Genomic DNA, 27825 nt, shown 5'->3' with positions numbered 1-27825 from the left:
TTTTATTATATGCAATAGGAACATTTTGAAAATTGACCACTTACTTTACCACAGGGTAACAAAAGCAATAATAAGAAACAGTAATTATCAAGCCCTGTAGTTGATAATGTATTTCAATAAAATGATGACTAAAAAATTTCTTAAATGCTTTAGAATACTAAACCCAGTTGGGTAAACAGTAAAACAGTGGGAAAAAACATGGTAAAAATAGAGGTAGAGAAGTAAAAATAAATAAATTAGAAAATAAATAATCAAGACAAAAGACAAAAGTTGTTTAAAAGTCCCAAAGGAATCTTAAAAGAGTCAAAGATTAGAAAAAGCTCTTGCAAGGTTGATACAAGCAAGCAGGTAAATAGAACTGCTAAATGATGCTAGGAATGCAAAGAAGAAAACAGTTCCAGATATGGTAGAGGTGGATTAAAAATTATCAGCAATACGTGAAAATATAATAAGAAACCTAGGTGATGGAATGGATGATTTCTTAGTTTGGTTATAATTTTTGAGAAAGAAGTCATTAAGATATATGATAATGAGATCAAAAGAAAAAAGTATGTGAATTTTTAAATTCACATAAAAATCCAAATAAATCTATTAGTTGTACAATATAAATTATATTAGAATCATTATAGTAAGACAAAGGGCATAAAAAGTAGCAATATTCCTATATAGCATCAAGGACAAAACGGTAAAGTTTATGCCTCTAGTGATATAAATGCTTAAAACATACTAATAACATGTGTAATCCTCCTTGAAGAAAATCACAAAACACTATTGAAAAGCATAAAATTTGACCTAAAAAAGAAAAATAGCAATATTTGCCATCACAAAACAGAAGTTTTTCCTACACCAATCTTTAAAGTTAAGCTAATTAAGAAAATTCCCCTGGATGGAATGCTCTCAGTGAAGTCAAAATGAATACCTTGGAAGACCTGAGGAGCAAGTAGTAGAAAAGCACATCTGAACATGAGAAAAGCAAAAGAGAAGAGTTGCATTTTCAGATTTAAGAAGCAATCTTAAGTTATCATGATTAGAACAGTATGGCAACAACAGAAGAATAGTCAAATAAGCAAAGGAAGCAGGTTGCATACTTTGGCAAAGACTTTTTCTATAAATGAGGTAGCATTTTTGAAAAAAGGACTACTTAGATATTGATAAAATAATTAATAATACATCCATACAGAAAACGATAAACTTTCATTATATGTAGCCCCAAAATAACTTGCAAATGAGGTAAAGACTTACATGTGGAAAAAACCCCAAACTGATAGTTTTAGAAGGAAATATACAGTAAATATCTGGTGATGTTAAAGTAGAAATTTCTAATGGTTAAGAAAATATTAGGTACTAATTTATCCCTATATATTCATCTGATGATCTGTCACCTATACCTGTAATAACTAAAGTAAGGGCAAGATATAAAGCAATGGGAACATTGATATTTCTCCTGGGGCAACTAAGTCCATGTCAATTAAAGAAGAAATTTCAAAAAGATAATATCTAATCCATAGCTCTTGGTATAATCAACAAACTGTGTTAGCACTTCACTGAAATTTTGAACACCTTATTTCTGACAGGGAAAAGTGGGAAGGGATGTGAACTGATGTCCAATGTTTCTGGAATGTATTGCTTATTTTAAAAAAGAGGATGTTATTTTTAACATAATTAAATGTTCACATTTTAATTTCCATGATAGGTACACTGGAATCTATTTTCTTTAAGGCGATTTAAGATTTAAAAATTAAAACCAAATGAATGTTTTAATATAGATTAATATGAAGTGCTTTAGATAAAACAATAATTTTTAATGCACAAATTATATAGCATAGAAGTTGAATCCTTGACTTAGTCTAGGACTTCAGAAGACACCAATAAACAATAAGCCTTGTATTGAATATTGAATGGAATAAGGATTAGCCAGATAAAAAGAAGGTGAAGGTAGTTTAGGTTAAAAAAAATAATATAAGCAGAGTAAAAGAGATAGCAGAACAATTTTAAATATTTGAGGAATGTTTTTAGAATCTAGTTAAAAGTTAGATCATTCTTGAGGGGAATGCATTTAGAATGGCATCATTGTGAGTGGTCATTTGTGGAGTTTTTCTGTTGTTATGTTAGGAATTCATAAATCTATCCTTTATCCTAGGTCAGCTGAAGTACCTTAGGTTGGAGATGAATTTTAAAATGTCAGAAATCTAGAAATACTGCTAAAGCTATCTTGTGGAGGAAGGGTTTGGTAATGATAGTGGAAATAATGCAGATGAGGAAACCAATTAGGAGTGTATTTGAGAACATAGAAAAGAAATGGAACTAAACTAAGACCCCAACAATAGCAAATACATCAGGAAAGCATATTTGCCCTATATTTAGTGGGTATATTTGGTAGGTGTTGACTGAATGGATAAAGGAATTGGAGGACAGAATGAGTTTTTGCATAGAGTACCTTTGTGAATCACAGTAATATTAAACTGAGAAATAAAATCAAATAGTAAGTAGGATTAGAACTGATTTGAGTAGTTACTCCTTCGTTATTACAGTCCTATTTCTATCTTTTCCATAATCCAGCTAAAACATTTAGAAGGTTTCTACTTTACTAGATGGACTTTTTATTATATGTGGGATATGACATAATATAAAATTGTCATATTTTAAAGGAAAGTATTTTTCAAAATGCTGTTTAACTAACAAATAGTTATCAGAAATCTGCCCTCCATGTCTCTGAGGTATTATACTTGTAGCTCTGAATGACCAAGACAGTCCTGGATTTCAAGAGTCTTGAAGTGTAGTTCCATATACAGAACTTAAATTAAAAAGCAGTATCTGTCTAGCATGAACAAGATCTCAGGTTATATTTCTAGCACTGCAAAAAATGAGTTCAAAATAAAACCATATATAAAGTAAAAACAGAATCACAGCAGAAGGAACACTTTTCTTTGTGTAGCTGTCAGAAAAAGTTCATTGCATCTGACTTTTGGAATGTATGTTTTTAAAGGTGAAGAGGATTCTTTGTGGAGAGAATGGAGTAGAGCATTGAGAGGAGTACTCTGGGCAGATAAAATCACTAGAAGGCAGCCTGATGCCTGTAGAAATGACCCTTTGGTAGTCCTTGAAGATGAAATGGAACAGAAGATTGCTAGTTGGAGATATGGCTAAGAGGTGGATGGAAGCTATTGTCTCAAATTGTGCCATTATCTTTCTGTACCTAATAGATCATTTACAAGGGTTTAATATAAAATAGTGTTTGTGAATTATGGAGATGAAAAGGTCGTGAATCCGGATGACACGCCAATGAACAGTATACAGAAGATTGTAGAAAACCTCAGACTTCATAGAATTCATGATGTTAGGGGCCACTAAGCTAAATCCAAGCATATTTTAGCCAAGTTCTTACTAAAATTGAGTAGTATTACATAGGTCCCTATGTCACAATAAGCCTTCGCTGTACATCATTAAACACCAATTCTGTGAATACCATGTGCCTCATTGATCTGGACTTTTTCCCACCAGGGCTACTCCACCTTGGTCAACCGCAATCTTGATGCTGCAATGTGTTCTTTCTTCCCTTGACAGATTCCCAAAGGATGTATTAAACTCTTAAATTGACTATCCAGGCTTCTGTCACAGAAACCAGTGACAGGTTTTTATTATGCTTTGATTTCTGAGAAGTTTATCAGATGAAGTATTTTTATATATGTGAAATATCAAGTGGTGGTTGATATATCCTCATACTGCACATTTAACATTGTACTAACATTACCATGTCTTGTATAACTTTTTTTTTGAGGCCCTCAGTCTATTATCTGCTTTTATTACAGAGAAATTCTTCAGCCTCCACAAAATGTAGAAATAGACCCAGAATGATTGAAAGTTTCCACTTTATCAAAACACATGTCTTGTATAGCTTTTTGAATAAATATTTTCTGAATGTAAGGAAATATATGCAAAGCTAATAGTTACAAAATTATAATTTCAAATATTCATAAAGTTGCTCAGAGACTTACTTCTGAAGAGAAGAAATATAATTTGTGATTCACTTACTGGAACCAAAAATTTCTTGATGTAAAATGACACCAGGAATTATAAGATGCTTTCAAAATTTTTATGTTTATTAAGAGCTTCATATTCATATTTGACCATATATTGTTTGCTCCTTTTTACAAATAAAATGAAGTTTTGTTTACTTGGACTAACAAGCTAAAACAAATGGACAGGAATGGGATGTGTTACTGAGCCTTGTGACATTTCTCAGAAACTAAGATTTGAAAATAGAATTTGATTTATAGAAACATATATTAGTAGGTAATAATTGTAAAAGTACAAAATTATGAATCCACAAAGTATATAACCTGTAAATTTCTTATTAAAGATTAATGGCAGGCCAGAGATTATCTTTGAATGAGTGTAAGCCAAATCGCTATTCTCCTTGTGAGTGTGCATATGGTCCTTCCTTGATTGTCTTTCAAAAAACTAAGTAATAAATCAAGCTGGTGCAGAAAGACCCTTGTGTCCCTCATTTACATTTCTATTATCTCCTTCAAATAAAATGCTCTCCTTTATTTAGATGCCACTGATTTTCAAGAAAGTCTTTAGTTTATATCCTATACTTGAACTGTTTTCTAATAATATAGCCATTTTAGTTAATCTTCGTATTCTCTACAAATTTATAATTGTAAGTTATACCATATAATTAAGCACTTAGTTGATTGTATTTTGCGATATCAGTGATGATTTTTGGATGTCAGTCTTCTCCAGTGACACTGTGAACTTTGTGATAACTCTGAACCATTCACTCATTAATTCACAGAGCAAATATTTATTATGATCCTACAGTGTGCCAGACATTCTTTTCGGCCAGGGAAATAAGTGGTGATTAATGCAGCAATAGCAACAAAAATCGAGGATATCACTGGCTTATAATTCTATTAAGGGAGTCTAGGTAATATAAGAATAACTTAAACATGTAATATGCTTTAATATATAAATCACTGGCTAGAATGTAAGCCTGGTGAGGGAAGGGACCTGTTTTTGTTCGTGTTTCTCCCTTGCTATCAAGCATATCAATTGAAATAACTAGAGTTCTATTTGTCCACGTTCATGCCAAACACAGAATTCAGCTAAGTAACATTTTATATCCTCAGTGTAAATGGTAGGTCACATATCGGAATGCAAAGAGAAGTAGACCTCCATGAGTTACGCACATTGTAAGGGGAGGAGAAAGATGTTTTCTGTCTTTGGGTTATGATTTAGGATTTAACTCTGTAACAAAATTAACTTTTAGTTACACAAAAAGCTGATGAAATTATTTTATATTATCTCTAGGGAAAACATTAAAACACATTTTCAGTAAAAAAATTTTAAAAAGTATCAAGGTATTTGGAGAATAGTAAAGAATCTTACCATTTTTACTGATGTCCAGTTCTTTAAGATTAACTAAACTAGCAATAGAGGTTGGCAGGTTCGAAAGGTCATTATCAGGAATACTTAGTTTTCGTAGAGCTTGACAGTTGAACAATTGCTGTAATAGAAAATAAACATCCATTAAGTCACAGTTTGGTTAGTCCATTCAGACATAAACTAAGGAACAAAGAAGGGATGGTAGGGGAAAAACAAAGGAGGAGGTAACAATACTTGATAGGAAATGTACTCATTACCTTGCTCATGTAACTGTAACCCCTCTGTACAGTATTTTTACAATAAAAATGTATTAAAAATGTAAAGCAATAAAAAAGATCCAGCTATATAAGCCTTCCTCACTTTTCTTCCACGCCCACCTTCTTCTTAACATTTTCAGAACAGTTTCATATTCCCTCACCATGTCAGTAACTCTCTATTTTTGTCTACCCAGATGCCAAACTTGAAGTATTTTACTTTTCCACTTCTTTTTTGCTATTTTCCATTCAATTTGAATCTTACTGATTTTGTTTTCTTTGAAATAGCTTCTGGAGTTGTCACTTTCTATTCCTACAGCTACCAGGGTTACCTCACTTCTATTTTACAGCAATCATGTTAGATTTCACAAAGCTTTTCCTAAAGTGGAAGTATCTATTCTGTCATGTTGAACAGTTATTTATGTGTCATACAGAATAACAATACATCAGAATATACAAGCTTACATTCCTTTAATATCCTCTGGCCCTGTTTCATAAATAACTAGCAAATGAAACATTTAACTTCTGATAGTTGGTAAAACAAACAAACAAAAACAAAAAACAAACAACCCCCCACTGCTGTTTGCTTTGTATTTTCCATCATTCCTAAGTATGGAATGGGAAAACGACAAAGAGTCGAAACCATGTTTTATTTTTTGTTTGTTTGTTTGTTTTTGTCATGGGGCTTTAACTCTGGGCTTGGGTGCTGTCCCTCAGCTCTTCAGTTTTTTTATTATTAATAAGTTTTTTATTGTGAAAATACTATACAGAGGGGTTACAATTACATGAGCAAGGTAATGAGTACATTTCTTATCAAGCATTGTTGCCTCCTCCTTTGTGGCTCCTTACCATCCCTGCCCCTCCATCTCCCCCAGACCCCCCCAACAAAGTTGTAAAGTTTGTTTTTCGATATAAAATCTTGTACATCTCATTGTTACAATGGGTCTACCTGTATCCCTGTTTAAACAATCAGCTCTTCAATTTAAGGCTAGTACTCTACCATTTGAGGGACAGCACCACTTCTGGTTTTCTGACGGTTAATTGGAGATAAGAGTCTCATGGACTTTCCTGCCCAGGTTGGCTTTGAACAGTGATCCTCAGATCTCAGCTAGGATTACAGGTGTGAGCCATGGGTGCCCAGCAAAACAATGATTCTTGAATCCAGCATACTCATAGTCAGTGGAAGACAGAAGTTCTGGTTTAAAATGTAGATTCACTCTATCAGAGTGTCTATCAATGTTCTCTTTTTCAGTTTTGATAAAAAGAAATTCATTCTGTACATCATGTTAAAAAAGTTCAACATTGCAACAAGTACTGCAAATAATCTTTTAAAAAGCCAAAAATGCTTAGCCCAAAATATAAAACTTCATTTCATATCTTATGTACACACTTGTAGCACAACTTTCCTAAAAAGATAATGGGTTAAGAACTAACAACCATTGGCTACTACTTTTTCTTGTAAACATGGCTTACATAAAAATGTGGTAGTTAAATATACCAAGAGGCAGTTACATACTGATACCATACTTTATCTTTTCAAATTTTGCAAATAAAATTAGAAACATCAACTGAAAAAAATCTCCTTAGATAATTCTTCCAGTAATGAATCAAAAATTCTATCCAAGCTGTTCATATCTAGTAGTAGTCAAGACACGTTGAACAGCATTAAAAATTGAATTTAATATTTTTCTGAAAATTCTACTGGAAACACATACATCAACATATCTGGACTATTAGTGTGCTTGCTAAAAATGCAGATTCCTGTTTGATTGGAGCTTCTGAATCTACATTTTTTTTTCAAGTTGATAGAGGAACTTGAACTCTGGGCTCCAGTAACTGCTAAGGAAAAAGGGGGAACCAATGCAACAATGATACTCACAAGACACTATCTTGGAAGTGATCTGTAAAACTTGGGGGGGATTGGGGGAAGGAAGGAGGGAGAAAAATGGGGAAGGAGTAACAAGTTTGACAAGAAATGTACTCACTACCTTACTTATGTAACTGTAACCGCTCTATCACCTTGACAATAAAATTAAAATTTAAAAAGCATATACACAACCAATGTGCATAAAAATAGTATATAATTCTGTTAAAATTATTCCATTTATATCTAAATGCAATATAATTAGTTATGGATTGATAGATTCTAAAAATGAATTATTGAATCACTGATATTAGTAGGATTTACTTATCACTCTTTAGTTGGATTACTGCACACATTTTAGGCTAAAGCTTTTCTTTGAAATTTGTCTCATATTCCAGCTCTATATTGCTCTAAATAATTAATACAAATCCCAGTATTCTTCATCAATTTTAAATGAAGTCACATCAAGGAAAAAAGCTGTGGAAACCCCTGAATATGACACAGTAAAGAAAATCTCAGACCTCTTTCTAGTAAGTAAGAGCAAAGACATCTGGAAGCAGACTGACGTGCTCAAATTTGCTTGGCTCTTCTATGAAATTTACCTAATAACCTAAAATTATGGGAATGTTCAGATTTCCTGCCTGTAAAATGCAGATGCTCAATGCCCTAATTTGAAATGTTACTGAGAGATGAAAAGAGTTGCTATATTTTATCACTAATTAATCTGTATCTTTCCTACTTCAGCATCTTTGGTATTTGGAATGTATCTGGCAACCAAGAGTAAGTTATTATTTTTGAGGAGTTTGCTTTAAAAAATAACATTACTATATTAATGGTGTATCTGATAATCAACAGACCTAGATTTGATTCAATGTAATACTTGCAAAAATATAAAACCATTTGTCCTATAATAAAGCTTAATAACTGCTAGCAATTACTAAGATTTGTAGCCACAGATATAGACATATTGAAAGTGTTCTATTTCTTACTTTTTTTTTAGATGAGGAGGCCTTTGAAGGCTTGGGTTTGTTTTTGGTGTTTTGGCATTTACATGTTTATGTGTTTACATGTTTTTGGTGTTTACATGTTTCTTCTTCTTCTTCTTCTTCTTTTTTTTTTTGGTTGGTTGTGGGGCTTGAACTCTGGGTTTGGGCACTGACCCTGCGCTCTTCAGCTCAAGGAGAGCACTCTACCACTTGAGCCACAGCACCACTTCCAGTTTTCTAGTGGTTTATTGGAGATAAGAGTCTCATGGACTTTCTTGCCCAGGCTGGCTTTGAACCACGATCCTCAGATCTCAGCCTCCTGAGTAGCTAGGATTACAGGCGTGAGCCACTGGTGTCCGACTGTTTCTTCTTCTTACATACTATAGTGACTCACACAGATTCTTATACATAGTGTATGCTCAATAAATGTTTTTGAAAGTATGCCTAGATAATTAAAAGGATAACAAGTGCTAAATTCCAGCTGACATAGTAGTTCACTTGAATGAGCGTCAGATATGTAGATTGCCTCACTGAAGTATAAAATTTACAAACAAACTTTCTGCTTTTTTCCATTAACAGTACTTTTTGTTTTTATTTATTCTGTTGCTTACAAACATTATTTCAGCTCCTGATTCTTGCATGAGTATTATATATGAGGGAAGTTCTTAATATGAGTCATGATGTCTACAGATTGGCAAAGAAATGAATATAGCATTTTAGTGACTTTTCCAGGATTAAAGCTTTGCATGAAGAATGATTATTGAATAGTTATAATTATTCAATATTATAGGAAAGAGCAAATGTAACCAGTACCTGACTAGAGTAACACTGTTAATAATCTTGTCTATCTTGCTTTTAATTTACGGATGCTATTTTCACATTTCAAAGCCAATAACAGTTCTGTTTTAAAAGACTTTTGTGCTAAATTGCTCTTTGTCTTTAGACAATAGAAACAAGTTAACTCTGAAGAAATTGGTTTGAGAAGAGTATGCACTTTAAATTATCGGTTCCAAGCTTGACATTTAGAACCAAAGCAGAAACTGTCAGGTATAGTTTTTGTTTTGTTTCCTCAAAATTGTATTTATTATCTTTAAGTAGTTGTACAAAGGAGTTACCATTCAGCAGATCAGTTTATAAGTACAATGTACTTTGATCATTGTCATCCCTTTCATAATTCTACCCCATCTCTCCCTACTCTTCCCCCTCAATTTTCTTAGTTTCAAGGATATGCATTGAATATTATAAATGCACTCTATTCTCTTCTTCTCTTCATCCATCTAATTCCCTCCTTTTGACTTTCCCTTATATTATTCAAGTGTTGGTTTCCTAGTATTCATTTTGTTGGACTGTGAGGTAGCTTATTTAAGGAATTATGCCATTTGATTTCTTCCCTGAAAGCACTATACTTCAGTTAATATGTTTGTGTATACTTGCATTGTTTTTGCTTTTTTTGTTTTTGTGAGAAGCAATGCAAAAGAAAAGGTCCAAAAGTTGAAAATAAAAATAGTTGAAGCTGAAAATGTATGCTCTAAAAGGTATTATTTCATCTATTCACTCATGGAAACCCATTAATGGAGACCTGCTAGAAGACAGAAAATAAGCTTTACACATGGAGTGTAAAGTAAACAAGAGACCATGTTTAGGCAGATATTTAAATATTGTGAAAATCTACATTCCATCACTTTTCTCAGATGCAGTGATATAAAAATAATTAGATTTGCTTAGGTTTATTTGTATACAGGTGGAATATTTATGTTCTCTTGCACTTTCCTTTTTTAATATAACTTCATGCTACATACCATAGAACTTTCTTAAATACTCTACTACTCATAGACTTTAGGATTATTTCCAACATGTTCTGATATGAATAATGTTGTTAAATATATTTTTATATACATGCTAGTACACATAAAGTTTCTTTGCACAGGGAGACCCAGATTCAAATTCACCAAGTAATACAATTTGTATTCCAAGTAGCTTTAGTAAATAAAATTTGAAATTAAGTGTTTAAATTAATATTTTTATTTCTTAATACCATAACTAAATTTTGGCAGTAATAAAGTAAATGTTTGGTCAAGTAAGTATTGGTCATCTTTTCTTGTTTCTTTGATATGAATAAGTTCATCACATTTTCTAGCTATTAATTTGACAGTTGTGTCAACATATTGCTTTTCTCTCAGTATTTTGTGGTAACTTTAGATAGAAAGACTTATAGCCGGGTGCTGGTGGAGCACACCTGTAATCCTAGCTACTCAGGAGGCTGAGATTTGAGGATCATGGTTCAAAGCCAGCCTGGGCAGGAAAGTCTGTGAGACTCTTAGCGCTAATTAACTACCAGAAAACTGGAAGTGGTGCTAAGCCTCAAATGGTAGAAGAGCTCAGGGTCAGCATTGGGGCCCAGAGTTCAAGCCCCATGACGGCCCCCCCAAAATAAAAAAGACTTATAGACATCAAATTTACTTCTCAGTTTTAACTTGCTCAAGTATCTTATTTTTCTCTTCTGAAGCATTCTATGGTTTGATCCATCTGAGATTTATTATTTTATTTTATTTATTAAGTGTGTGTGTGTGTGAGTGTGTGTGTGTGTACACATGCATGTACTGCTCCTGGGGCTTGAACTCAGGGCCTGGATGCTCTCCCTCAGTCTTTTTTCTCAAGACTAGTGCTGTACCACTTGAGCCACATCTCCACTTACAGCTTTTCATTATTTAATGGGAGGTAAAAGTCTCATGGACTTCCCTTCTTGGTCCGGATACAAACCATGATTCTTAGATATCTTGAGTAGATAAGATTACAGATGTGAGTCACCTGCATGCAATTGAAATTTTTTATTTTTTGAAACTAAAAAGTAAAACAGGCACCCATTCTTTCTCCTTAATAGATGACCCATTGTTCCAGCATCATTAAAAAAATTGTCTGTTATTCTTTTACTTGTTTCCAAAACAGGTTTGTGATATATGTGGTTTTCATGTAAGTATTGGTCAGTCTGTAAAGGTTCTATTTCCGGACTGTTCTATTTCTGGACTCTTATCTATTTATCTCTCATTCTCGTTGGCTCACCAGTATTCCACAGCTGTGCTTAGTGCTTGCACTAGAGCAGAATGCAGAAGGAATCTGAGAGGAGGCTGCATGAGGAAGGCTCAGTTCAACCAGCTTTAGATGGAGGGGTAGCTTTCTGAATAGAAGTCAGGACAGGGCAGAACTGTAGGTTAGGAACAAAGGGGCAGTTAGGGAAGTAGCATTGGCAAGAAAAGTTCCAAGCTCTTTCCATTAGAAGTGGAAGAACATATACTGAACTGTGTGGAGGGGAATGCAAAGACTGTTCTGAATGTGAAAGCTAGAAAGAATGAGCTCTCTCCTGCTGAAAGAGTTTGAGTAATCATTTTTAACAGGTATTACCTAAAGATACTTCATAAAATGTTTGAGATACTCATAGGTATTTGGCATACACATACAAAAATATACACATTTCATGTAATTTCAGGACCTTTCAATCTAAATTAAGTCTTGACTTGCATCTGTTAGCTAGGTTACTGATGTCTGTGCTAAGAGGTCACCATATGTTATTTTTCAAAAGGCAAAAATATTATGTCCATCTCATGCTTATAATTTTTTTAACAGCTCTCTACTTTCTTGGAGAAAATGTCCAAGCCGGGTGCCAGTGCCTCATGCCTGTAATCCTAGCTACTCAGGAGGCTGAGATCTGCGGATCGCAATTCAAAGACAGCCCTGGCAAGAAAGTCTGTGAAGAGTCTTATCTCCACTTAACCATAAGAAAACTGGAAGTGGTTCTGTGGCTCAAGTGGTAGAGCACTAGCCTTGAGCTGGAATGCTGAGAGACAGCACCCAGACCCAAAGTTCAAGCCCCATGACCACATCCCTCCCCTGCAAAAAGTCCAGATTCCTACATGTGGCTCCAAAGCCTTTCACTTCTCTAGCTTCTCATTTTGACATTCCTCTTGTCCTTTATCCTTTCCTCCTAGTTTCCCTTCTAGTCTTCTGGAAACAATATTCAAGCTGCATGGCCATAGAGGGAAAGTTATTGCATCACTCTGTGATTCCCTTTCCTTTGCAAATGCCAGCTCAGCAGCTGATACCCTTTTCCTCCCTCTCCACCCCATATCCTCTCCACCTACTTGTCCAATTTCATATTTTTCAGGTGACAGGTTAAGGCTAATTTATTTGTTCTATGTATTTTTTGTCGCATTCACTTACTTTTTTCTTTTTCCTTTTTTGCTTGAGGTACTGGAGATTCAAGTCGGAGCCTTATATTTGCTACATTGGCTAGGTAAGCACTCTCCCATTTGTGTCATGCCCCCAGTCCTTCTGTTTTTAGTTTGTTTGTGATACAGTATCTCAATAACTGCCTGAACTGGCTACAGAATATCAGTCCTTCTGCATCTGTTGCCCAAGTAGCTGTAATTATTGGTTTACATCACCACAACTTGTCTTTGGAACATTGTCTACATCTCCCTATGGAAGTATCGATCTTCATGCAGTGATTACTAGACTACATGTGTCTCTAATTCCTGTATGCTGGGAGAGGATGCAGCCCAATGTTGGGAGCTTAGTACCACATGTTCTTTCATAAATATTATTATTCAGCAAAGTGACATTATATCAAAATAGCCCCTATTTTTTAAGTATAAATAAACTACATTTAAGGTATGTAATTTTTTGTTCTTACAGAAAAATTGAAAAGAAGACATTTTCATCTCTTTTTTATACAGCTTTGGTAATTGGTGAGATTATGCAGCCAGCAAGGGATGTATAATCTGTATAATCTTCAGTGTCAGCTCCCTAGTTTGGAAAGACAATGGACAGTGGATAACAGGTGCAGGATTCCTGTGTGAGGGGACTAGATTAGAAAGAAAAACTGGCCATGATGACAGTGCTAGGGTGGAGGTGTCAAGGGAGAAGATTCATAGTCAATGACTGCCACAAACAAGGACTTAAAATTAGAACAAATATGATGTCAGTGTGCTACGCCTAAAGTCCATTTCAAATGCAAGGTTGCAGCATGCAAAATACTATATTGGATTATTATCATCATTTGTATATTTGGGCTTTCCCAATTATTGCTCCTATAAAAATATCATAGAATTGAATGACTATTTCCCAAACTATAGTTCCTTGGGGGGAGGATACAAGCAAGAAAACAAATGGTTTAGCTTTTACCAGAAGGGAACATGTAGCAATTGTGAACTGTGAAAGCATAAGAGCTTTTCCTGAAGAGTTTCCTATAAAATCATAAATATGCAACAAGAGATTCTGTTGGTGCTGTTATGTTGGCACATATGGATTTCACCAGGGAGAAGGCCTAATTATTTAATGGGTTGGCATCACTGAATGGCTTGGTTTTTTAGAAGAACTCCTTTTGAATCTCTTTTGAAATGTTCAGTCTATAGCATTTCCACATTTCCTTGAAACATATTTCAAAGAACTAATTATTTTTGAGCACATCACAACTGAAGGTTTTAAAATTCTTTAGTGCAATACATTTGCTGATAATTATCTTCAGTTAGGAAAGAGCCAATTCAGAAGTAATAAAGAATAGTTTCACACATGTGGCTCATGAAACTCTAGCTTTCTAATGATAATATGTTCTAACTCCTTCTGCTATCCCTCTGTCTCTTTCCTCCTATCCTTCCCTTCCTCTAGCCCTCTGTCTGTACTCTTCTTCCTTTCTTCATCTCTTCATTCTTTCCTATTTTCCATCCTCCTAGATTGCTTATGTGCAGTGAGTATCTCTTGACCATCTGCTCAGAGGCAGGAACATTGACAGGATTCATAAAAACAAACAAACAAACAAAACCCCAAAAGAATCACATCCTCAAAAGTTACTTGATGCTGATAGTGCAAATCACCTGGTCAAATAGTGATTATAAATACAGAAAAAAGCAATAGTTTATAAACAAACACAATAGCAGAGACAGGGATGGGCAAAGTACAATTTATATTAAAGAAGCATTTGCCCTAGAGAATGTAGTGTGGTGAATAGTGTACCTTTCAATTGTTTCACATTCCTTCCCTTACAGTAACGCTTAAATATTCATAAGCAAGGAAGTGACTTATGAAGATTTTTTTCTTTGACAATCGACTGATACTTGTGACCAGAAGTGGACTAGTCAGTGGTTAAAAAACCATTAAGATGGAAAAGTTGTAGTTAAGGTGCCACTAGTGAGAATAAGTAGGCACTATCATTAGGGATGAGTAAGGAAAATATTTTTTAAAAAAGCATTACAAATGGGTACCAAAACTATGGAGGGACACAAATGGAAGATTTTTAACTTATTAAGTAAGACATCAGAATCTCTAGTAATTGTCATGTTGGCTTGGTGTGGTAGGTGTGAGGCTGGACAAATACTGATAGAATTATGTAAGATTCCAGCAGTAGGAAAGGAAAACATTTACAATTCTTTTGAATGTATTTTTACTATTTCTTAGTTTGCTAAAGTAAACTCTTTTGTTTCTTTTGGAAGTTGGCAATTAAAATAAATGCACTATAAAATGATAAAATGAATTTTTTTCTAGATAATAAAGACGACCACTCTTATTTTGTAAATACAAATCTTTCCAGTAACAATTTATACAGGGATGCTTTTGAGTCATTTTTCCCCTTGTAACAGCAAGGATACTTTATTACTTCTTGTTGTCCCAGAAGAGAATATACCTGAGTTAGTAGAATAATTGTCAGTCATAATATACAGATATAACATTGCAATACCTACCCAATTAAATGACAATCTGAATTTAAAAGAACTTTAAATGCAAACATCTTAATTTACATATGCATTATCATTTGATAGAAGCTAGGTAATAACATTTAGAAATAAGCAGAGAAAAGGAAAAATGAAATAGAAAAGCACATCTTTAATTTTTTTAGTTTTTAACTATATTCATTGTATCAGAACATTTGGAGATTTCAAATATCCCTACTAGTATCCCTACTAAGTTGAAGAGAGGTTTTATCTGAACATATGCAAAGATGATGAAGTTTTTCTTTCTTTTTTTTTTAGTAACTACAAATTGTGAAGTATTTGGTAAATTGATATTTAAGGAAGTACTGGTGTTGTCTAAAGGGAACAATTATTGTAGTGCATGAACAATTGGGTTGAATAATTTTTAGTCTAGATTGTCATATTGGCATACAGAGATAAAATGTTTTTGGTCTTTTTTTAATTTTAATTTTTATTTTTTGTGAACATACTGTACAGAGGGGTTACAATTACATGGGCAAGATAATGAGTACATTTTTTATCAAGCATTGCAGCCTCCTCCTTTGTTTACCCTTTGTTTTTGGTCTTTGTTTACCCTGATAAACTCTGTGTAAATAAAAGCCCAACTTTACCCACCCACTCTAGATTAGGGATGCAGAAAGAATATGGCTCAAGTCAGAACTAGATTATCCTCTCCACCGGTGCTAGTGGTGGATAGATGATAAACTTTTGATTACAATAGACCTATACCTGAATTTTGACTCAATATCTAGTCACATTACCAAGCAAATTCCACCTTATCTAAGGCTCACTTTTGAACTTAAAGCCCAATTAATTGCAAAAGGCTGGTGACTTATAACTGTCATCCTAATTGCTAGGAAGCTGAGATCTGATGATCAAGGTACAAATCCAGCCCAGACAGACTCATCTCCAATTAACCACCACAAATTCAGAAGTAGAGCTATTTCTCAAATGGTATAGTTCTAGTCTTGAACCAAAAAAAGGCTAAGGAAGAGTGCTCAGGTCCTGAATTCAAGCCCCAGGACCAGCACATACGTGTGCATGCACACACAAACACACACACAAATAAAAAACAAATCGTGTTTTATTTGGGCACTTAGCAATGCATTCTGCCCGCAGACTAATCTGGCAAAGGTTGTCGTCATAGGACAGAGAAGAGGAATGAGACTTAACAAACATTTTGCAGCGAAGTTGAAATACTGGTGGATGTTTTTTCTTGTAAGGCGGGCTAGTAGGATGAATACAGAGTACAGTCAAATAGGACAGAAAAAAATAGGAGACAGGGTTCAAGAAGGGAAATGTGACTTGTTAAGTATGAATATTCAAGTGAATTCAGAAAGTATGGTCAAAATACTGCATGTACATATGTGAAAATGGAACAATTGAAACCTGTTAAAGTTAGTTTGAGAAGTGGAGCAAAGGGATGAAGGAGAATAACAGGGAGAGTAATGAACTGCATTGTAAGCATATATGGATAACTCAAATGGAATCTGTTTATACATCTAAGTACTACTAATAAAAATGCGAATAAAAAGATGAGATGGCATAATAGATATCTGAGTCATCAGTGTGCAGCTGAAACTACAAGAAGAGATGAATGTGTGAACTCAGATGGAACCAGACATTTAAGAGCCTTCTCTTTATTCTCTTGAAGCTGTATCTTAAAGTGGCAAAGGAAAATTTTGACTGGCCTTGTGGATCATTAGTTCTTGCCTTACTTGCACTCCCTAATCTCTATGACAATGACACCATTTCTTGCTTGGAACTCCCAGTGCTCTTGCTTCTATGACTTTGTTTTCCCAAATAGAATGCTGACTTCTGGTGTTAGGGTCCAGTACCCCCTGACCCTGTAGGCCTTGGCCTTCCTCCACATCTTGGAAAGTTAGAATTTCTCTACAGGCCATTGAAAGTGCTTCACTGGTAATGAGAGTGGCAGCCATTATTAATGTTAATGAATAAATTCATGTAGTGCCTTCATTTTACAAGTGTTTATGTAGTTTATTTAGAACAAAGTTTCACCTTTATTTCTACCAAAGACCACTGACACAGGAAAGACTCTATTGAAGCTGTGGTGATAAAATTCAACATAATTAACCTTTCTTGCCATCTCACCAAAAGGAAAAAGACCTTTAATTTGTCTTCTTAAAATCTGAAAAAAACCCAACAGAAATCCTAATTCCCTGTGCAATAAACTTTTCTCTCTATGTCTTTGTATCACACACACACACACACACACAGACACACAGACACACACACACACACACACACACACATACACACACACACACACACACACACCCTAAAATAAAAATCAATAATAAGGCAATATTGTTGCTTCTAAATAGAGAGTTGAAATATTGGTTTTACCTCAAAAACTCTTACTGGTCAAGACAACTCAGTAAGTGCTGTTTTAAGTACTGAAACAACAAATTGTTTCCTTATGGAGAAAGAACAAATACCCCAGAAATTTATTACAATCTAATCCTTTCTGCATAAATTTTGGATGAATAAGTATCTGTGAATAATTTTATCTTGTCCCGTTTCACTGTTAATATAGAAAAGAAGATACTGCCCTTTGTAGAATGTGGAACTATTATTTCTCAGTTTTTAGAAAAAAAAAAGCAACCCTTCATGTTGAATTTTTTTGTTAAATAGACAGTGTTGACTTCAAAATACCAAATAGATAACCAAACCTAGTAAATACATATGTGCACACTGTGTGTGTGTGTGTGTGTGTGTGTGTGTGTGTGCCAGTCTTGGAGCTTGAACTCAGGATCTGGGTTCAGTTTTTGAGTGCTTTTGCTCAAGGCTAGCACTGAGCCACAGCTTCACTTCTGGCTTTTTTGGTGATTAATTGGAGATTTCTTTCCCTGGCTGGCTTTTAACCATAGTCCTCAAACTTCAGTCTCCCAGGTAGTTTAGGATTACAGGCTTGAGCCACCAGCAGCCAGCTTTGTTTTTGTTTTTTAATCATGGATTTTTTTTTTCCTGAAGTCAACTCATTACTTGTAAGCTTACTTCTTTATGCATTGATCCTTAATTTCCCCCCAGGAGTCAATCTGTTAAATACCTAGCAATTATGTTCTCAAATTGGAATTACATTAGATACACTTCAAGGTTCATAATTTATTCTTGACCAACTCTTCTTGTGCTGTAAGGGATGCTCCTGTAGAATATGACACACATTTGGCCTTCACATATATTCCTCTGAACGGGGCTCTAGTTTCCATAAGTCACTCGGGCCCTATTTTGCTCCTTTCCCTAACATCAAAACATCAAATAGATGACCAAGTCCAGTAAATTTTGCTGCTTAGAAGTCTCTCAAGTCTGTGTATTTTCTTCTATCTTTAATGTCTTTACCCTGGGGCCAAGTCAACATTAGCTCTTACAGACTCTACAAGCTCTGTTTAACGGGACTCCTAGGCTTCAAGTTTACCCTTTATAATGTCTTAGCACAGCCAGAACTATCTTTCTAAAATACATATTCACTCTTGGTACTACCCAAACAGACCTTTACATGAACTTACACAGATTTCAGAATAAAATTCAAACTCTGTATCTGCCCATAGAATCCCTTTAACATTTGCTCTAGTCTCATTCCTCTTTCTCTCCCTTGCTCTATGTATTTAAATAATACTCCATTTTTTTAGTACCTTAAACTCACAATCTGTAAATACTGTTAATTCCTCTTCTGGTGAACACTTACTAACTCTTCCTTAAGTCCTACTTGTGATGTCATTTCTTAGTAACGATGCTCTGCTGAATATTTCCAAAATACCTACTATTTCCCGTTCATATTAGACAATATATTTGATTGCAGTATGTCTGCCTTTCAGGCTAAATAGCATGTGAGTTTATTCAATCACTATTATCCCAGTGATGGGCAAGTCATCTGGCAAACAGAAAATACTATTTTTTCAATGAAAACATAAATGAATGTCCATATTGAGCCCTAAATGCAATTTTCTATAGAAGTTAAGCAGGTGACTTCAATGTGGGAGCCAAGTTAGGTGGGAATGTTAGCATTTAGGTAGTCCTCATTTTAAAGGCCAAGTCCTGCCATAGCTTCAGTGAAAACTGGTAACAAATGGGAATATAGATCTCACTAGATTTTTACAGTGTTTCAAAAATAAGGTTGATATATTGTCTTTTTGCATGAAATGCAGTATTTTAAGTTTGGCTACTGGCTCATCTTTGTATTTACCTGACAGGTAAGGCTTAGAACTATATCTTTCACCATCTTTTGGAATGTTTATGAAAATGTTGGGTTGATGTCCCATATTTTGCATCTATCATAGGATTCATCTATTTTTTCTCTCCAAAATAGCCTCTTGTAATATTTAATAGCATTGCTTCTTAGTTTTCTGAGGATGAATATCTTATATTTGATACTGTTTTCTTTGGTCAAATGGCCAAATTCTACAAGGTCACCAGATTAGAAAGTGAGCACATATAATTTGAAATAATATAAGGTTAATTTTGTATTGTAACAGTGCCATTTTCTAATTGAGTAACTTGGTAATCTTGTACTTCACTGAGCTTCAGTGTACTTAGATTTCAAATGAGGAACATGAAATTGATATGTCAAAGTTGTTCTAAGAACAAAAGAATTATTGAAGTGCATAACAGACAGCATACGATAAAAATTTTTTGCCTCTATTTAGGAAGCCTTTCATCTTTCTTCCTTTTAATTTCTTCTGCTAACATGCTGACCTAGTCACATAAGCCCATGTGACTGTTGAGGAACTTCCTTGCATCTGTGCTGCTGTTTACCTCTCCATTTGAAGAAGGGTCTATACAAGATGCAGCTAATGAACATATTTAAGACTTTCAATTCCCAAATTATTTTATTTATTTATTTTTTGTCAGTTTTGGGTGCTGAATTCTGGGCCTAGGTGCTGTCACTCAGCTCTTCAGCTCAAGGTTAGCGCCCTACCACTTGAGCCACAGTATCATTTCTGGTTTTTCTGCTTATGTGCTGCTGAGGAATGGAACCCAGGGCCTTATGCCCTGCATGTACCACCAAGCATATTACCCACATTGATGGTTTCTTTTCGATCCTATTACAAAAGAGGGGGCTGTCTGCTTCTCTCAAATGTAACATTTTTTTTTTTTGTCGGTCATGGGGCTTGAACTCTGGGCGTGGGCGCTGTCCTTCAGCTCTTCAGCTCAAGGTGAGCGCTCTACCACTTGAGCTACAGCGCCACTTCTAGTTTTCTGGTGGTTTATTGGAGATAGGAGTCTCAAGGTCTTTCCTGCCCGGGCTGGCTTTGAACGGTGATCCTCAGATCTCAGCCTCCTTAGTAGCTAGGATTACAGGCATGAGCCAGCAGCGCCCAGCAAATGTAACACTTTCTTGATTCCAGTACAGCCTGTGTCTTTTTGTCACTGAAGTTTTGCTGCTATAATGATTATATCCAGTTCCTGCATTTGTTTCTTTGTCTTCTCATGTATTTTCATGGGTGTACAAATATGCTTTCATGTTATTGATCTTAAAAAACAAAACACTACCAAAGAGTATCTTGATCTCAAACTCTTCCCTCTATCTTTCCTCATTTTCTCTCACAGCAAGACTTCTTTAGAGAGATGTCTATATTATCATTTCCTCTTCAATCTCCTTCAATCTCATTTCACCTTACTATTGTGAAGACCACAAGTGACTTCCACACTAGTGAACACAATGTTCCCTCCTTTGGCATCTCATCATCTTCATCAACCTCTCAGTTTCTGCCTTTTTCAAACACTTTCTATTTTTTCTTGGCTTCCATGACAACACATGCTTTTCTCCTACATTGCCAACAACGCTTTCTCCTTGTTCTCCTCCTTAACAGAAAATCTTTTAAAATCTCCTTATTTCACTAAGGCATTCCATTAACATGTCTGGTCCTTTTCCTGCAAAACACAGTAGGAAACACTTCTCTCTCTTCATTTTTGGTAGTAGAGTTGAAGCCACCCATCTCTCATCTGAATAATGACAACATCCTTGAATTTCTTTGTTTCTACCGTTGAAATATCAAAAGGTATCCTTTTGTGAGAATGGTATTTTGTTAAACACTGGGGCATTTCATAATATTGTTTTTCTTTAAAGTCCTTTGTGGCTACTAGAAATAAAATCGTAAAGATATCCTACTTTATGTGAACTCACAGGATCCTACCCTCCCACCTCCCCATGGTTTCTCCTATCCTTCTTCCTTCTTACTTATCACATATTTCAGTTCTTTGACTCAGTCACACTCATTTCTAGTTGGACTGATCCTCTTTTCCCAGAATATCTCTTCTTCTATCTATTTCTGGCCATCACTAATTCAGAGCGCAAAATAAAAAGTTACTCCTTAACGGTGGATTTATTGTCCTTCCAATGTAAAGAAACCTTCAAGATATGCCCTGCTTTAGTTTATATAATGTTTGCTACTACCTAATGCTTTCTTTTAGAATTGCTTATTCATAATTTTATTTTGCAACTAAGTAGATTTTGAGACTAGAAATCTGTTGGCCTCATCCAGTGATGGTTCACTGGTATCTAGGATCCTGCCTGTACATAGTTGATACTTAAGAAACTTTTGCTGAATGAATAAATTAATACATTGTTAACATTTTACCTAAAATTTAAAGATTTGTATAGCACCCCCCCCAAACAAATGGGTTATTTAATTGATTTTTCAATGCTATTTGGGTATCATTTAGAAATAAGTGGAGGCATGAGGAGTCTTCAGTTGAATGACTGTAAGACAGTTCCAAAAATGTCTAGGGCAATACAGAGGTCAAGGTCATTCATCATCACACATGATAAAGAGTGGCTGATGTTATGTTTTGTAAAGAGTAAAACATTTTTAAATGCTTATTAAACCAGAAGATTTTCTGCAGCAGAAATGATTTTTCTAATCTGTACTTCATATCATATCACTGTTTCAAGGCCTCTGGAGAGTCCATTGACAATATTTACTCATTGGGATACAACATGTTCACAAAGTAATTATAAAAAAAGAATAGATTTGGAGAATGAGTCCCTGGCAATGATTAAAAAAATAAAATTTTGTTATTTTTGTATCACTTATGCATATACATGAGACAGTTTCATTCTGGATGAGGTTATTTCTATATAGAAAAGCTCTGTACTTTTGGCACAGGAGGACAGAACAATGTACTCTAGATGTCTATAAGGGAGGGGGAAGTTCATTTTTCACATTTATTTAACTGGGGTCTAAGGAAAGCCCTTCATAAATATATATGGGTATGCTTACATGAAAATGACAAAGTTATAGACAATTGTGTTTATGAGAAAGGCAAAGCTTGAAGGATTATTGTTGATGCAAACTATAAAAGGACGCAGGTTTATCAAATAAGTAGCATCCTTTATGTTCTGCATTTGCAGTTTTAAGTCACGCTTAATTTAGAGTAAACCATTTGATATTTCTTAATCATGACAGTGTTTAATCAGCAACTGTAGTTTCTGTCACTTCATAAAGAAGTAGGAAAAGTTAAAAAAATCAATGATCATTCATCTTCTGATAAACAACATTGAAAACTATGAATTGTCACTCCCCCTCAAATTTTCACCTTAAATTTTGTTGTTGCTTTCTAAAGAATTATACTATTGTACTACTATAATAGACTCTCTGTAGAGCCCTTTATATAAAGTTAAAGCCCCCAAAATAAGCACTAAGAAATGGGTATTTGCAAGAGAAGGGTGAGACAAAGGGAAGATGGGTAGAAATGTTGAAGGGCTAAACTGTAGTAAAGAATTCATTATATATACCTCCAGATTAAGAAAAATAAAGGAAGAAATGGCTAAAGAGGGTGTGTGTAAAAATGTTAAAGGGAGTGACACAGAACAAGCTGCATTGTATTAATAAACTGCTTTGCTAATTGGCAAAAAATAATCAATACATATCCTGTGAAATTAAGAAAAGTGAAGGAAGGGTTTAGTTGGGAAGGGATGGGTGAGAATATTGAAAGGGGTGACATTGATCAAGACACACTGTATTCATACGCTGCTCAGCTGAATGACAACTCCTTGGCACAACTAGATAATAAAAATAAGATAAAAAGATAATATAAAATATTTTTAAAAGATGATAAAATATTTTTAAAATAAAAATAAATAAAAATATTTCTGTTATTCTTTCATTTACTTTAGTCTTCTTGAGGAATAACCAAGTGTCTTTAATGTCAAACGATTTTATTTAAAGGTATAACAAAACATTGCCTTGGACTAATCAGTCTCTTTTTTCCCCCTCTTCTTTTATTAGCATAAATTGATTGTACAAAGGGCCTTCATTGAGATACTTATGCACATGCATGTATTATGCTTTGATTAAATCACCTTCTCTGTATTGCTTTTACTTAGCCCACTTTCAATTTAAGAGTTTTTAGTTACCTTAATTATGCTATTTTAGGTGTATATAATATACTTTTATAATATTTATCCCTCCCCCCCAGACTAACAAGTCTTAAGTAGCAATTATCAGAGAATGAAAAAAAGGAACAACATAACTGATTGTATGATCTGTAGAAGATGGAATATCACAGGGCGCCAGTAGCTCAGGCCTGTAATCCTATCTACTCAGAGGCTGAGATCTGAGAATCCATGTTCAAAGCAGGAAAAACTGTGAAACTCTTATCTCCAATTAATCATAGAAAAAGCAGGAAGTAGCACTGTGGGTCAAGTGGGAGAGTTCAGGAAGTGTCTAGCCCCACAGTTCAAACCTTATGACTATGGAGGGGCGGGGCAGGGCAGGGTGCGGGGTGTACAAAAAGAGAATGCCATTTTTTATTTCTTGTGTGGAATCTATTTCCCTTGTTCTGTTAGATCTTTGACCTTCCTTTTAAACTTTCCCTTATTCCTTACTATTTGGAGATGAAGTAGGAATCTTAAGCATATGTCATGATTATATGAAGGTCTTTGGTGGTAGCTTTTCTCACAAGAGCAGGAGTATATGGACTAGACTGTCACTGTGCTGCCAATTCTGAGAATCAATCTAGAACTTTCTTAATTCCATCTTACTCTTTTCCAGATAGTTTGCCACTGACTAAATGAAAACATTATTGATATGCCTCCAGAGAATGACCAAGCTCTAAGAATACATACAGCCTTATATCCAAATTAAACATACTTCCTGATAAAATTATTTTTGAATATCTGCTTGACTGTCTTATATGTTACTGGTTTTGTATCCACTCTGAGTGTTTTATGGCACTGATTACAAATCAGAACTTCAGCTTCAAGCCATGGAGATTAATTAATTTAGTGAAATGCTCAAGATCTCAATAGCAAATGTCTTGGAAGACTGGAAATATCCAGAATTACTTTTTAACTACTATACAGCAAGTAACTTATCTTTCTGCTCCTTAAAGCAAGTATGCTCTGTCATGTGTAAAAATTTAGAGCCGAAGCTGTTGAGATGTTTCACTCCTCTCATTGATGGAGTCCTTTGCCTTCATAGGCACAATGAACTTGCCCAATTTTATTGCCATGAATTTTGGGAGAAGCCAAGTAGCTCCTAGGCAAAATCCAGTGGTAACTTTCTACTATCACTTTGCTTTTCAAGTGATTTTGTTAGGTCCTCTGTAGGTTTCCAAGGTCATTTCTGGACACCTGGAGTTACCCTTATCAAGAGGAGAATGACTCTTCAGTCATCTCCATTTCTTACCTCTCTTCAGAGTCGCCCATTATACTTTGTTCATTGTTTTAAGTACTTTCGCTTGGATATTTTTTATTTGATGAAACAATGCCAATAACCAAAGCATAACCAGATATGTCTAGAAGAGATTAAGATGGCTAAGAATCCAGGAAGCACCTGTAAAAAACTTAGAAATTTGTCTTGGAAAAAGAACTGTAAGACAAAGTGTAAAAATATTTTAATATATTTGAAAGATTGTGATACTAACTCTGGATGCATATTTCTTCATCCAGGAAAGGCATGCTTTAAAGAATAATTGTATCAACCTGAGTTCTTAAAGTGTTCCTCTTCCTTTTTTGTCTTTCTACCCCTTTTCCTTTTTTCCTCCTTTCTTTTATATTTTTTTCTTTCTTTTTATCTTTTGCATGCCTTGGTATAATTTCTCTAATTATATTAATGACTAAAATTTCTAGAAAATAAAATACCTTTGTCATCAAATTTCAGGCTTCCCTAGGTCTCAAAATTAAGTTCTAAACTTCGAAAATACTTTTGGAGCAGATTTTAAATGGAAAACTTTTGAAAGTATGGTAATTCAAATTTGGATCTATTCCTTTTTGGATATGATTAAATTAACTTAACCTATTAAGTTCACTCATGAAGTATTATAATTTTGGACACATATTACCCATTTTAAGATAATTTATCTTTTCTTTTCCAGAGTTTTTCACTATTAAGATATTAAGATTTTACTTTATTTTTTATTCATGGTACTCTTTCCTATTATATATATGTACATATATATATTTCCTATTATATATGTTTATATGCATCTATTATAGTTTGCTACTATGTCCACAATTTTAAGTTCTTATTTCAAAATAACAAAGTAGCATTAGATAATGGATTGTGTGGACATCTAGCTATGTGTGTGTTTGAATTTTTACTTTTTACTATAAAAAAATAAGGAACACAGAACTATTCCTAATAAAAATAGTTTCACATGTTTCAAGTCTACTTTTGCCTATTTTCTGACACACTCGACATATCTTCTCCAATATTGTTAACCTTGACTTTTTGTTCTCTAGCTGCTGCATAGCACCTTACATTAGAGATGTAAAACCAGTTAGAATACTCACTGCATAAATTAGTAAAAAATAAGTAAAGAACAGCTAAAAGATAAGAACTTTTAAAATCATAATACAATATTGAGTATAAATGTATATTTATCATTCAACAGATCTGAAACCAATACCAACAGAATATAAAGAAAATGCCGAGTGCCAGTGGCTCATGCCTGTAATCCTAGTTACTCAGGAGGCTAAGATCTGAGGATCATGGTTCAAAGCCGGCCTAGGCAGCAAAGTCTGCAAGACTCTTATCTCCAATTAACCACCAGAAAACCAGAAGTGGCGCTGTGGCTCAAGTGAGAGTGCTAGCCTTGAGCTGAAGAGCTCAGAGCTAGAATCCAGGCCCAGAATTCAAGCTCCACGACCAACCAAAAAAAAGAAAAAATATATATATAAAGAAAATGACAAGATAAAATTGTAGACATAAAAATCCTTTAATCTACCTTTGAGGATTTAAATTCCCAGAGAAGTTAATAATTTGTCTATAAGTCATGAAAAGACTTTATATATAGTCATTAGTTAAGAACAACTTTTCCTTCTAAAGCAAACATTGTATAGCACTTTGTAGTTTACATTGAGTATTGTAATATTCTACATTGTAGAGTACAATAGCCACCCATTCTTACTATGAATCATATCACCAATGGGTGGCTCATTATTCTACCACAATATGGTTAAGATCATTTTTCTTGCCAGAGTAGTTTATTCTATAACCTGTAGTTTCTTGACTCAATAATAAATGTGCGATACAAATAATGTCAATGATCTATTAGGACAAATTGGCTGAGAATATTAGAGGAGACACTTCCAGGTCCACAGAAAGTTTTTTATTAGTCAGATATTTCTCTCTTTGAAAATTTAGTGAATTTAGAACTGTCACAACCATTCTTCCACCTTGAGGAAAATTAGAGATAGAAGTTTATTTCACCTAAAAAAAGTAAAATAAATCAGTCTGGATCTTGTGCTGAGATGAATCTCCCACTTAAGTAAACATAGTTCTTCTAAAAGTTCTCTATTACTTCAACTACATAATGAAGCTTAAGTTATTTTTGGTTCTGTTTCTTAACATCGTATTTTTCTTATAATATGCAAATATATCCATATGTTGTTATGATCATATCTTATATGTCTTATAACGGGACCTTGAATTCAGTACCTTGCTTTGGTAGACTCCTGTAGTACTGTGGAGCCACATCTCCAGCCCTGCTTTTCATTGATTATTTTTAGAATAAGATCTCATTTTCTGCTTTGTCATGTGTCTAAATCACATTCTTCCTACTTTAAGCTTCCTGTCCTTTATGGTATTATACTAATGTACTACCACAGCAACCAGCTATGCTACAGATTGAGAAGTGGTCTTGTAAACTCTTCTGCCCAAGCTAGTCTCAAAATACAATCCTCCCAATCACAGCCTTCCATGTGGCTTAGGTTACAGATGTGTGCCAACAGCAATTAGCCATATTATATAATTTTTATATAAAATTGAAATCTAACCTAGCATTCTCTATATTATTTGGTAAATCCCAATTAGTCTGGTATAAACAACAAAAAACTTGTACTTATATTTTTAAATTAGAACGAAATACTGCATTAATGGTTTAAGCATTTATTGTTTTTGCTAATCTAGTCCCATAGTACCTGACATTCTCTGTAATGTTCCAATAGTCAGTAACAAAAAAACATAGACTACATATCCACTTAGCCACATGCATGTCTATGTACAGTGAAGGAAGCATAAAGTTCCATTCTACCTTCCTATAGTTTCTTTTTTTTTTTTTTTGGTCCGGTCGTGGGGCCTGAACTCTGGGCCTGGGCGCTGTCCCTCAGCTCTTCAGCTCAAGGCTAG

General features: G+C 34.4%; 1 protein-coding gene across 1 annotated transcript in view; it reads right to left on the bottom strand.

Annotated features, from left to right (window-relative positions):
- Lrrc7 (leucine rich repeat containing 7) overlaps nucleotides 1–27825 on the bottom strand; it is a 284370-nt gene that overhangs the window by 254366 nt on the left and 2179 nt on the right. Inside the window, exon 2 of the mRNA XM_013020506.1 lies at nucleotides 5392–5509. Within this exon, the coding sequence (XP_012875960.1) occupies nucleotides 5392–5509 (118 nt within the window). The remainder of the gene's footprint in view (nucleotides 1–5391; nucleotides 5510–27825) is intronic.

This window comes from Dipodomys ordii, unplaced genomic scaffold (assembly GCF_000151885.1).
Source record: "Dipodomys ordii isolate 6190 unplaced genomic scaffold, Dord_2.0 Scaffold51, whole genome shotgun sequence".
In the NCBI taxonomy this organism is placed as follows: domain Eukaryota; kingdom Metazoa; phylum Chordata; class Mammalia; order Rodentia; family Heteromyidae; genus Dipodomys; species Dipodomys ordii.
The sequence above is the reverse complement of the archived record's forward strand: the minus strand, read 5'-3'. Positions and strand labels throughout refer to the sequence as shown.